This window comes from Tinamus guttatus, unplaced genomic scaffold, assembly GCF_059628265.1.
Source record: "Tinamus guttatus ecotype Peru unplaced genomic scaffold, ASM5962826v1 Tinamus_guttatus_pri_ptg000207l, whole genome shotgun sequence".
Classification (NCBI taxonomy): domain Eukaryota; kingdom Metazoa; phylum Chordata; class Aves; order Tinamiformes; family Tinamidae; genus Tinamus; species Tinamus guttatus.
The window spans coordinates 370,215-383,677 of record NW_028288741.1 but is presented as its reverse complement, the minus strand read 5'-3'; the positions used below and the strand labels follow the sequence as shown (position 1 = coordinate 383,677).

The 13,463-nt window shown below is 47.5% G+C and overlaps 1 protein-coding gene across 7 annotated transcripts in view; it reads right to left on the bottom strand.

Moving 5' to 3' along the window:
• ADGRL3 (adhesion G protein-coupled receptor L3) overlaps positions 1-13,463 on the bottom strand; it is a 157,648-nt gene that overhangs the window by 31,713 nt on the left and 112,472 nt on the right. For all 7 annotated transcript variants that reach the window (XM_088524134.1, XM_088524135.1, XM_088524136.1 and 4 more), the window contains 4 exons: positions 6,391-6,600; positions 5,344-5,564; positions 2,181-2,247; positions 1,901-1,992 (listed from right to left, as the gene is read on the bottom strand). In XM_088524134.1, coding sequence (XP_088380260.1) covers positions 1,901-1,992; positions 2,181-2,247; positions 5,344-5,564; positions 6,391-6,600 — 590 coding nt within the window. The remainder of the gene's footprint in view (positions 1-1,900; positions 1,993-2,180; positions 2,248-5,343; positions 5,565-6,390; positions 6,601-13,463) is intronic.

Below are 13,463 nucleotides of genomic sequence, written 5' to 3'. Positions count from 1 at the left end.
CGCAGCAAGGGGCCCCCCAGCGCAGCCCTGGGGCTGGGCTCGCTTTTCCTACATGGGAGACGATGAGGTGCAACATTTAGGAGCCACCAAGAGCCACCAAGAGCCACCAAGGTCAACTTGCATCTTTAGAAGGACTTGGGGGTACGTTCTCCCCAACCCTGTAAACCCACAGAGGTCAGCAAAAGAAAAGCTCCTCCTGGTCACCCTCGACACAAAATGGCTGTGGTTTCTATTCCTGAACTGCTGCATCACATCCACAGTTTGCAGCTGAGCAAGAGCAAATGACTTTGGAAAAACCTATGATCTTAACCAGAAGATTTCCAGAGGTGAAGAATCCTTCAATGTCTGCAGCTAAAGGTGGTTACTCAAAGGCGAGCCCCCTTCTCTGCCAAGGATCTGCACCTTCTCCTAACTTCAGCGTATCTGATATTGAAGCCACACGTGTTTTTGATTTAAAGACTTACAGGACTTCTTTCTGCACGGGTATTTATAAATTACAATCATGCCACTTCTGGAATTGTTTTCCAGATGCACTCGGTAGATGGAGATCAGGTCCTCCTGAGTTCACATTATGCTCACTTCCTTTTCTTAAACACAAAAAAAATCACTTATAATGAAGCAACAGGCTTGGAAGCCCATCAGCAATGTATCTGAAAGCGTTTCAATTGCTTGCGTTTTCAAAACTTCTAATGAAGTCAAATCTGGAGCAGACACTCATCTGCCACAGAAGCTATAAAATACTTTACAGCAATGCTAACTGGCTGTATAAATTTCTGGTATTTTAGGCAAAGATACTAGAGATTATTACAAGCAAGTTTATTCGGTAATTATTATCTCTGCATTCATTATATAAATTTTATTCCTTTTATAATGTCATACTGCAAGGATTTCTAGACTTTTTTTTGGTGAATAACCTTAGCAAGACATTAGCAATGTATCAAGCATATCATTCTTTGGTACAAGGAATGGGACCAGCAATTCCAGGTCCAAAATTGTATGAGACAACTGAAAGACTATCACGCTTGGCCCTGGTGCCCCCCCCCCCCCGCCCTTGAAGCAGCAGCTATGCCTAAGACACAACCCCTTACCCTGGTGATGCTGCCATCACCAACAGGCCCAACTTGAAATTAAAGCACCACCCACGAGTACCAGTAATGACCTTGCTGAGTAACACTTCGTTGTTCAGAAGTGGAGGGAAGAACCAGTTTCAAAAAGCATCCGACACCACTTGCCTTCTCTAGATGCAAAGTGTCAACAGCTTCCTCTGCCCCATGTTCATTAGATGGTTTTATTAATTATCAGGCTCCACATCTCATTGCGTGTTGCACCTGAAATCACCCCCTTGCATTTTGGGAGAGATTAATTAAAGCTAGAGGTGCTGAAGCAAACAGGCGCTGATGGAGACTGGTGCTCTATCAATATAATGAGGCAGCAAGATGCCCCATCTCGGACCCTAACCGAGCTCGAGGGCAAAGTGTGCCTTGCTGGGAGAAGGTCTCCTCTGATGTGGCCAGCCCCCGGGAGCTAAAACTAATCAGCAGCCATTAAAGCACCGGTCATTAAATCTGGCAGGGCTGGAAACGAGCAGAAACGAAGCCGCATGCGGAGCAGTAGCAACAATCAATGATTTCTACACCTTCCCTGTCGGGACCGCGGTAATTGTCCGGTAATTAGTACACACAGTTTCCTCTTCTGCAAGGGATGCTGGCTTCAAGGACGGCAAACATAAGCTCACTTTCCTTCACGCAAAACTGGACGGAAAACACCACCACGGCGAGTTGCAGGAACTCTAATGAGAGCCAACTCGGCCACCTCCAAACGCTGCTCGGGGCTTCAGAGGGGCCCGAACGGCAAAGGGCAGAAAGAGGCAGAGAAGAAAGCCACAAGGAGAACCACTTACTTGATATTGTCAAGACATCCGGATTCAGGTTTCAGTATGGCAGTGTGGTGAAACATTTTATAGAGAGCGATGCCAAGGAAGATCACATTAAGCTGCAAAGGAGAGAGAAAAAAGAAGAAGAAAAAAAGGTTGTACGACATGGCTCGATGTGACAGGGAGAAAGTTGGGCTCTTCTCTGAGATAGATGAGTTGCCGTAGGAAATCAGCTCTTCCTACAGTTTTTATAGCCAAGGTTTTGACCCTTCTCCGGGCAACGGTGGGGTTAATTAGGAGTGCTTACCATAATTATCAAGGTGGCCGGTCCTATAAAGCTCCAGATGAAGTAGGTGTCAAGCCGGAGCCAACATCTGCAACAAAACACAGGGCAGAGGATGAGTTGTATATACATACATATTTCATATATTTTATATATATATATATATATATTTAATTTGGGGGCATTTGATGAGCAGCCATTAAGCTGTTAGCTGGCAAGCAGGAAGACATGTCTTGGTCCAGAAGCTCCGGGCAAATTTGGTGCAAATTGGAAGTCTATTTTCGTTACCAGAAGGCTGTGGTTTAATTAACTTAGGGGGCAGCTTCCCCTTTTAAGCGTCTCATGGTCCCAACCTCCAGATTGTTTTGTTTCCACTAGTGTTTCGAGGGTTGCATTTGGTCTTTGGGATCCCATGAAGTTGATTTATAGCCTAACGCTAAATTATTCATCGCTTAATTTCAACTGCATTTAATACTCCCCAATTTTTAAGGCCCCCGGGAAATTACATTTCCATTCCTGTTTCATTCCAGGCGACAGGAAGATAAAATGAAAATGATGGGTAACAAGACAGATGAATAGAAATCCTCAGAAAGTTTTGCATGATGTTTAAAATAATAATCCCTTGCCTTGTTTGCAACGCCACAAATTAGAGCTCTGCTTACACTGAGAAAGCTAAGATAGCATAAAAAACCCTAACGTTCAATGGAATTGTATAATTCAATAACTGCCAAGAAATATCAAGATGAATTTATCATATTGAAAAAAGAGATTTTTTTGCTAATTATAGTTGTAATGTATACGCCATTTTTTTTTTCTCTTTCCAGTGGACTTTGCAGTGAGCACAAGGGTCTGTCTTGACAGATGCAGGAAAGAAATCTGCTTCTGAGAAAATATGCGTTGCCCCAAACCTCTCCGAACTGGAAAAGCCAAAATATGCATCAAAATAGAAAATGCAGACAAAAGCCCCCCAGCTGCCCTCTCTGACCATAAAAATGTCAGGTCCCCACAGCCTCCAGGATGCATTGACACTTATATGAGGCAAGATGCAACATTTCCACTTAATTCAGGGGGAAAGGGCTGAATGTAGCTCAGCCTTTTCGCATGGTCCCAGCTGGCCCTAATGGGATGGTGTTTTAAAGCAATCGCTGCCGCACATTATAAAATGAAAAACTTAGGTCTCCTAACATGGCTTGTTTGCACCACTCTTAAAAAAAATAATTAAAAATGAAATGAAATGAAATAAAACAAAATAAAATAAAGGAAAATAAAAGGAAAAAAATGCCAGGAAATAGGAAAAAAAAAAAAAGTAAAACAAAAGGAAAAAAAAAAAGCCAACTCTTGGAGTATTGCTACTGGGCAGCTAGTGCAAAACATGAGTACGAAGGCCAGGACACGGGAGGCTTCGAAAAGCCATAAATGCCTTGAGAGGAGCATGGAAACAGTGATAGGAATGAGCGCCTGCTTCTGCCTGCCTCACTTGGCTGTGTTGCTACACCAGGGTTGGATTTAGAAAGCCAAATGAAATCAAAGAAGCCAACACGGTGTTGTCTAAGTAAATCATTCTGAGATATACGAATGGTGGCACCAAATGCCAGGCGAAAAAAAAACAAATAACACTAAAACAGCTCCATAAGTCCTGCTTAAACAAATGCAATAAATAACGGGAGGAGGCAAGTAATATATTCTAGAGGATGCCTTCCAAAAACTGGCAAATCCGAGCAACTTCTTACAATCAAATTATGTATGCCTGGCATATAGTTCCCTACAAATTCTAATCAGTTCTCCCCTTCTAATAACATTATACAGAAAAATACATCATCATCCATCAAGCAGATGGAGCATGATAGTTATACAAAACATACTGTATGTTTTTATTTCCCACTATGGGAACGTGATAAAATTGTGCACTCTGGAATTAAGAGACTGTAAATAAATATTTTCATCCTTATAAATCTCTGAAAATACTTATTTGCAAAATATTTTATCTACATGTCTGATCATTAAAGATACTCTTTTATGGCATGGGGAGGGAAAGAGATTTTATTGGCACGGGCACACGAGCACTGTTTAGGCAATGCAGACAGGGCAAAGTTTTGTCATTCACCTCCCATGAATTTCAGCCAAACTTTCTGCTTGTGCTATAGAAATATTTGGATGCGTCAGGCCTGTTAGGAAAAGGCAGTTTATTCCCTGGGAAATGCTTAGGTCGCTGCGCTCCAGAGAGGAATACACAAACGCTTAATGGGAGCAGAAACGCTTCCGCAGTGCAAAGCTGCCACAGTGGGATCCACGGCTTTAGCTGCTGGGTGCTCCTGTCCTCTATGCAGAGGCTTTGGGGATCACAGAATCACAGAATCACAGAATGCTTAAGGTTGGAAGGAACCTCTAGAGATCATCTAGTCCAACCTCCTGCACATGCAGGGTCACCTAGAGCACATGGCACAGGACTGCATCCAAGCGGGTTTTGAACATCTCCAGAGAAGGAGACTCCACAACCTCTCTCTGGGCAGCCTGTTCCAGTGCTCTGGCACCCTCACTGGGAAGAAATTTTTCCTTAAGTTCCCGTGGAACGTTTGAGGCTTCAGTTTGTGGCCGTTTCCTCTAGTTCTGTTGGTGGCCACCACTGAAAAGAGGCCAGCACCATCCTCCTCACTGCCTCCCTTGAGGTACTTCTAGACACTGCTCAGGTCCCCTCTCAGCCTGAACAGGCCCAGCTCCCTCAGCCTCTCCTCATAGGGCAGATGTTCCAGGCCCCTGATCATCCTTGTGGCCCTGCGCTGGACTCTCTCCAGAAGCTCCACATCCCTCTTGTCCTGGGGAGCCCAGAACTGGACACAATACTCCAGATGCGGCCTCACCAGGGCTGAGTAGAGGGGCAGGATCACCTCCCTCAACCTGCTGGAGATGCTCTTCTTAACGCACCCCAGGCTCCCATTGGCCTTCTTGGCCCCGAGGGCACACTGCTGCCCATGGTCAACCTGTCGTCCACCAGGACACCCAGGTCTTTCTCTGCGGAACTGCTCTCCAGAAGGTCAGTCTCCAGCCTGTACTGGTGAATTCCACCAGCAAAGAGCCCAGCAGGAGCTTTTCCTTCACGTCCTTTGGTGACAGAGGAGGAAAGACTCTGCCCACAGAGACGCTTGCCCATGTCCCAGCCTTCCCCCACATCCCGGCGTTCCCTACTCACACTTTGTCTGTGCCGTAGCTCCGGTAGTCCACTGCCGCCGAGACGGCCACGATGAGGGCCGGCATGCCGTAGCCCACCAAGTAGAAGTATTTCCTGCGCGAGTGCTCGCTCTCGAACACCTCCACCAGCATAATGTAGAGCTGCACCCCCTCCAGGAACATCCACGTGAAGGCCGCCAGGAAGAAGAAGTGCAGGAGGGCGGCGAACACGGCACAGGCGATCTGCGAGCGGAAGGCAATGAGCAAGGGCGGCTGTTTGTGTGGACCGAGGCAACACGAGTCATGAGGGCATGAAGAGGTGCTCTAGCTGGTGCATTTAATGAGGAGAGAGTCATGGGGGAAGTGTCCCATCTGCCAGGGATGCCCTTGACGTTGACTCTATGGGCCTGGGCAGCTTTCTGAGCTTTGATGCACCTTGTGGATACCCTTGGGTGTTGGACACGTGCTGGGAGCTTCACAGTGCAGCATTGTAAGAGCAAGGGGACCACGCAAGGGCCTCCCATGGCAGGGAAGGTTGGGAACATGCAGAAGCCATTCAATTTGCTTTGCACTAGACATTGAACAAGTACTGCACAAATGTTCTGGTCTTTTTAAGAGCTGAATGACAAGAAGCTTCTTAGAGTTACGTAAATCCTCACAGCATATTTAGCTGTGAGTAAATAACACAGGGCTCAAGCAGGTCTGTTTCAGTGAAAAGCAGAAGCAAAACTGTGATTCTCTCTTTGCTCAGGCTGAGCTCCTTTGCAAAATGAAGCAAAAAGTAAGCCAGCTTCCTTTCCAAAAACATTTGCCTCTACTGAGAAGAAAGAACAAGGAATTTCATTTCTACACGTTGGGAAAGGACTCGAAACAGGGCCCACCGAAGTCACCGCAGTGACTCCCAGCGACTCCAAACTGTGCTGTAATAAAAGCCACTGTCTCACAACACATGACCATGCAAGGAATTAAGGTGGAACTAAAGCGTTGCTGGAATATCTCACGGTTTAAACCCCCAATACCCACCAGGGCAAGAGCACGCAGGGAGAGCAGAAGGCAGGTTGCCTCTTACCGGCTGGTCTGTCCGGTTGATGCCGATGAGGAAGAGGAGCTCTGCCACAAAGAGGCTGATGCACAGGTTCTTGTGGATCGTGTTGCGGTCACTCTGGAGCCCGCGGAAGAAGCAGAAGGTGAAGATGCAGATCAGGAGGCAGACGAGCGACAGCAGGATGCCAACCCACGTGATGAAGTCCAAGAGCAGGTCGTGCACCGCGTCGCTGTGCTGCAGAGAGGACCAAAAAGCCACTGATCAGCGTCTAACAGGCTGTGGATGCTGAGAACAGACTCCTAGAAATCCCAGACATATTGATGTTGATGCTGAAAACACCTGGATTCTGGGGGTTTTTTTCTTTTTTTTTTCCCCAAGAGGGAAGGAAAAACAAATCCTGATTTTAATTTTGCAAACTTTGGGGCTACACTTTGAAACTGTTGGGAAGGTGGGTTGAACACTGCCAGACTCCCGGAATAAAGCCAGACCTTTCTAGGTGTATTTGCTTTTAAACTGTAGCAGACCATCAATTTTAAAAAAGATCTGGAAAGTGGGTGCTTCCAGTGAATTTGTATCACAGATTTTTCCATAAAAAAAACATGCACACAAGCCGATGGCAAAGTTAGGCGACCTGGGGACCAAATCTTATGTGTGCCTACGCTCTGCTGATAAAACATCACCGGGTTATTTCTGCATTTGCGTTGTGTTTACTTCCCCCTCCAAAAAGAACTGGGATGCTGAGAATCCCGCACTGAAGGTATTCCACTACCTTATCCCAACCTGCGAAACTCTGCGGCAGCTCCACAGGTTTCCATGTGGCGAAATTAGAGGCGTCATTACTTAGTAAAATGTAAACACAGAAATGCAAAATGTATGGTCAGCCACAAGAGCGCGGCTCGGGGCTAAGTGCTTAGAGTCAACACGCTGTGGGAAAGAGGGCTTGGGAATCTCTAGGGCCTTTTCCAGCAGCCCTGAGCGCCACAAGGCCCAGCTTTGTGGTGCACGGAGCTGCGTCGAGAGCATCAGCCGTGCTCCCCTCCGTGCTGGTGATTCGATGACTGGGGCATCGCGCAGGCTGGCCGAGCCCATAGCTCCACAGAACGCCGGGACACACAGGAAACGCGGCCCTCCCTGCGGGATAAAACCCCGCGCCAGACGCTGGGAGAAGGTGATTAATTGATCCCTTCTCTTTGCCTGCCTGCCAATGATAAAGCCACATCGAATGTCAGGCGTCTCCTGATATATGCTCTGCTATGTCAGCACCCGTGAGAAAGCGCTCAAACCTTTCAGCACTCTGGCTTTATCAGCATGAGTGATAGGCATCAAATAATAACGAAAAATGGTGATCGGCTCCCCCTCATCTCTTTCCTCCTGGTGCTTTTCTCCCCAGGGAGACGTCCTGGAGGAGATGGAGAGGACACGTGCTCCTTTCCCCAAATGCTCTTGCAGCTCTTGTTGAGCATTTGTGCTAGGGAGGGAACAGCTGCAAGCATGACAAAGAGGCTAGAAATCATCATGTCCCTTCCTGCAGATCAGGAGGGAAATGCCCATTCCGCCCAGCCTCTCCCACAGCACCCAGAAAAGCAAGAAGATGAAGTGCCCATCACTTTCCTAGCGGCTGCATATTGCTTTATCGCGGTGTCAAGCTAGCTCATCCATCCCTCTTAACTCAGTGTAAAAAAATGTTAACGCAAACCCGTGTCCTTGCAAATTATTCTTTATTTCATCTGCAGAGCAGCAGGATGATGTCTCCCTGCCTGGAGGGCAGCTCACTGGATCAGACGGGAGCACCTTGCAGACGGGACACGGAGCTTTGGCGACCTAACGAGGGCAGATGCAAGCGAGCAGCACCCGGGAGGACTCTGGAAGGGTGGACGGTATGAGGCCAATGGCACAAGTTCATACGCCCCATGACCGAGTAATAAAGTCTCTTTTATTACTGTGGTGAGCGCGATGTGTCTGAGGGGACAGTGGCAGAGTTTGCAGGTCTCGGCTCCTGTCCCCCTCTTGCAAATTCATCACCACGCTGACTTAAAGGACCAGAAGAAGGGCTAGCAATACCCAAACCCATGCACCTTTTGCCTGAAAGGCTTGGCCAGCCCTGCCAACAAACAACACAGACTTTGCTGTGCTGTTGTTATGATTGTCACTCTTCCTGTTGTTCTTAATATTAATCACAATGAGAGCACTGATTTTATGTACATAACACCCATCCCTGGAGTGCCGGAAAACAATCATAAAAACAACCTACCCGCAATTACAGCCTCTCCCTCGTCCCTGGCAAATTTGCAAAAGAGCAAACAAGTAGGAATAATAACCATAAAGAGTGAAAAGACACCTCGGGGGGAAAAACACGGTTTCGTAGCTTTCCTCTGAAAGTCCAGGAGAAGAAATGAGCCACATCTCAAAGGCTGGGTGCGCTCTGTCCTGCTTGGGATACCTCAGGACAGAGCAAGTGCCTCCAAATTCCAGATGCTGCGGCATATCCTCAGCATCAAGGGGCAAGCAAGCACTAGAACCCTTCCTGTGGCAGCGTCTACTGTAGGTTATGGCAAACTAACTCACCTCCAGCTTCCTGCAAGGTCCATATAGCATGCAAAACACATCTGAAACCACAAGCATTTAACTAGCACTCAACTTGTGCTTCTCAATAATCTCCCCAAATGTCTGGATAGCTGGAATAGCCTTTGGGAGATACCAGATGACAGGACAAGAGGAAATTTCCCGGCAGTATCAGTAGACTCCTGCTTTCCTGACAGGATAAGCACAGTTGAGGAGTGGGTATCTCCCCTTCCATTGAGCACAGGGACCATGAGCTGCATCAGGAGACATGGAATATTCCAGTATAACCACTTCTTGTCTAGTATATGCTGCAGGTCACTTATGGTCTTGACAACATTAGGGAATTGGAGCCAAAACGTCCTGTACCCAGGGAGCTAAGGACTCAGCAGACTCTTGAACTGAAGCTACTATAACCTCATCATTTGCAGATTAGGGAGTTCGACCTCCAATGTTCAAGGAGCCACTTCTCAGCAAGCAAGCAATTCATACCTCCTTTGCCAAGCTTCAAGAGTGGTGAAAGACTGCCACGGTTGGGCAAGGCACTGAGTTTTCCTACCACTGCATCTGCACCAGCTTTGCATGGAAGCTTTTGCGCGGGTTGTTTTCAGCTCAGAAAAAACTTACTGAGCAAACTGTGCAAAATGTAAACCAATGGATTTGTCTCTCTGCATCCCCAAGAAACAGGACAGACTTGAGAGAAAGCAATGAAAGCTGGACCAACCTTTTAAAAAATGAAATAAATAGTAGATCCAACTTTGACGAACGTGCTGCCATACTAAGTCTTCCCTTTGGGATTTGGGCACGAACCTGACTCCCAAGCACGTTGAAAGTCTTCCTTGACCTTTCCCAGCTCTGGTATAAATCCCCATCTTTGCTTTGGTGAGACCGAGCCCGGCTCGCTGATGGAAACCTGTGTGGTGTGAGTTACAGGAGCTCTGGTAGCAACCACGGTGGGGTGAGCAGGCAGCCGAGGTGCTATCTGGGCTGGAAAAAGCACTGGAAATCAATGAGCAGCTCTGGCAGCGCCTGCACACCAGAGCTGAGCTAATAAAAACAAATCCCAGGGAAGGGCAGATTATGACAGAATGACTCTCCCTGAGATGAACAGCCATTTCCTTCCTTATTAAAAACTTCAGTAGAAGAAAACAGCAGCCAAGCAGCACTGCCAGCAGCAAAGGACACATTCCTCCAGCTAATCTCTCCCTTTAGGAAAGGCAACAGTAATATGGCTGGGGGGGTGTGCAGAGGAATAACAAGCAGTAAATAAAAACAGAGTGTCATCAACTCACTCAAATGTGACCGCTCAGTGCCCAGCAGGAGCTGGCACTGCGCTGGCTTGGGCACGGACCCAAGTGGGACAGCGCTAAACTCCCGTGCGTGGCTTGGGCTGCTCCTTGGATTTGCCGGGGGCAAGGCGGCTTCCCTTGGCCCCTTTTTTTGCCATCCCTGCTGCTGAGAGGGGCCTTCTGCTACGGCCTGGCCACGCGTCTTCATGGCTACGCACGAGCTCACCTTGCGCCTGCTGGCAACGCTGCCGCCTCCCGGCTGTGACAGCGTAAACCAGGGCTCGTCATCGGGCAAGGCGGCTGAGCTGCTTTTCCCTCTGAGCCGCCCACACGTTCTGCCCTGGCCACGCAGCCCATTCTGCTGCAACGTGAAGACAGCCTCCCAGAGAACCCAATCCCACCAAGTTCTCCCTGAACACAGCCTTGCTGCAAGGTCACGAGGACCCACCAGAAATGCAGAAGCCTCCCCAGAACCTCCCCGTGTCCAGAGCAGCCGGTATGTGGCAAAAGCCCAGGTTCCTGTCTTGCGTGCTGACACGACGTTGAGTTCCCTGCGGCGAGGCAAGTCCCAGCTGCATGATGTGGCGGGGGACAAGATAGGAACCAACAAATAGGTCTTCCCGGCCCTCCTGGGTGGGTGGCATTGACGAAAGCAGCGTGTGTCTGCTTGCACATGGGTGCCACTAACCCAAGAAGGGAGCTGCAGCAGCTCGGCCAGACTGCGGATATCTATCGTGCCAAGGTGTGCAGCTAGTCCATCCGAATTCCCGGAAAAAAACTGGCCGTGGCATCGTCCGTTGTCACCTCAGTGGCCTGAGCCAAGCAGAGGGACGTTAGTTAGAGGTGAATTCTGTGCTTCGGCAAAGCTAAAATCTAATCAAAGAGGAACTCAGCCTGAACCCTGGCCTCAGGAAAGAGGAATGCGAGAGCAATGAATAGGGCTCGCCACCGAGGAGTAGCTTGAACTGAGTATTTCAGGACAGATGCACGGCTCTCCGCGCTGCGCTGGGGAGGATGATGATGAATACATACGTATCCACTGCTGTGGGGATGAAGGAAGCAATGGCATCTGCTTGGATTTCTGGCACCTGTAAAAATGCAGTGCGCTAAGCAAATTAAATTCAACAGGCAGCAACTTCCAGGCTTTGGAGTAGGTCTTTTTTGATGCCATTTCTTCAGGCTGGTCATCTGAGTGAATGCGGGCCAAAACCCTGGGGAAGATGCAAACTGCCCGTGAGAAGTCCGGCAGGATAAAAGTAGAAATGCTAAGACAAAATTCCAGATGAACTCCAACCAACAGGTGTCAAACCGAGGGCTAGGGACTCAGGAAACTCTCTGCAGTGATTTACTGCCCCCCCGGACCGAAAACGCAGGATACGCTGCCAGGTACCACCCTGTGTTGACCCTGCAGGCATAGAAAACTTGACCTAATAGGTTTTCCATAAGTAATTTCTGTGACTTGGGATGGGTTATTCAGAGAGCAGGCTGGATTGACAAGCAACGAGGTTTGGGAAGTTCTCCAAGGGAGGGTAGATAAGCAATAGCATTATTTTGTAGGTACCTCCTACAAACCATCAAGGGCGTGCAACTGACTGCTAAACATGTCTCTCATATCTCCTTATTCCTGGAGCCCACAGAGGTACCACATTGCTATTCCTGACACAGGCTCAAATAGTTTTGTATTTTGTATTTGATTTTTAAAATTTAATGAAGACATGCAGATTTAATAACTTTCCTGTTCAATTAAAGCTTTTTTTTTTTTTTCTGGAGAAATAACTCTTCTGGTGGTAACAAAATGTTTTGTTTTGCAAAATTTATGGTATAGCAGTTTCCATAATTTAAGCCTGCAGTTAGCATGTTTTTGCAGTCCTGCACCCACTTCTGCTTTCATTTACTGCTGTTCAATCCCACAAGTGCAAATATATGGGTAAACCAGCACAGCAATAAGCTTTGCTTGTGCTTCACGTCTGAAATGGCTGTATTGCTTTAGGCAACGGACCACTACATTCCATTTAGACTTCATATATTTTTATTCCTTTCTCTTCTCAGCTCGCCTTACGCTTCCATTCCCCAAATAATTAGCATGATGTAATGTGCATGTGTGGTATAGAATAACACCTGAAAGCTTCGGATTAATTGTTACGCTTAAAACATCTCTCTTTTTTTTTTTTGCCTTTCTCTCCTTTTTTTAAAGAAGAGTAAGGTCTGGCACTCTCTACACACTGATAAGCAACATTTATCTACCCTAAGGTACCTTGCTCCTTCTGTTTTGGGTGGGCTTTTTTAATTGCATTTTTCCACCGGCACTGAACTTGCTTTCTGGCTGCCTATTTTTCCCCTGGTACATTTAAGACGCATCTGTTGCTATAATTATTACGACGCAGAGTGCAAGCCTCTATGAAAAAACAGCTTGTAAATGTTGAAGGTAAGTCTGTAGCAATTATCCAGGTAGAATGGCTTATTTAGCTGTGGCCTTTGTCCCACAGCCTGGGAGCCACTAAGGTTTTAAGGCATTTAAGGTCATCAGGAGCATCTAATGGATATGTGCATATCTGTGCAACTGTAATAATCTTCCTGTAACACCGGGTAGCTGTACTTCTTCTCTGATGAAATCAGGGATTTACTGCTTCTGCACAGGGGACACAGGGCGGCTGGGCGCCAGCCCCTCTCTGCATCGCGCAGGGCAGGTTGCCCTTGTTCCCATCTTGTTCCCATTGCTGGAGTGGAAAACTATCTCCATTTCCAGGTGCAACCTCTGCCTTGAGGGCCTCGGGGCGATCTGTTCGCTCCAGGCAGGTGATAACCAGCCGAGCACACACATTTCTTTTGAAGATTCAAAGCAATTCTAAGAACCGGTCAAGGAAAGGGGTCTCAGGCTGCAGAAAGCCATTAACCTGTAAACATGTGCTCTGAATAGGCCATTTCTTCAGACAACTCCCAGGATAATGCCAGAGCCATTTAACGGCACGTCTCCCGGGCGGGCAGTAACTCCTGCAGGATATAATGGATGCTTTATCCTGCAGCAGCCTGTCTGCCCTGCCCCGCTCAGCTGGACCCAGCTGTTGTGGCAAATGAGCTGCCAGGCTCTCATTTCTATTATTTTTTTTTGCACAGCTTTGGTCATGCATGATGGTGCTTTGATATATATTTTAGTGTGGCTCTCTACATTCCTCTTCTGATTATTAAGCGAAATAAAAATATACAAAGGAGTGACACTGGAAAACTATTTTAAATAGCTCTTTGGAAAAA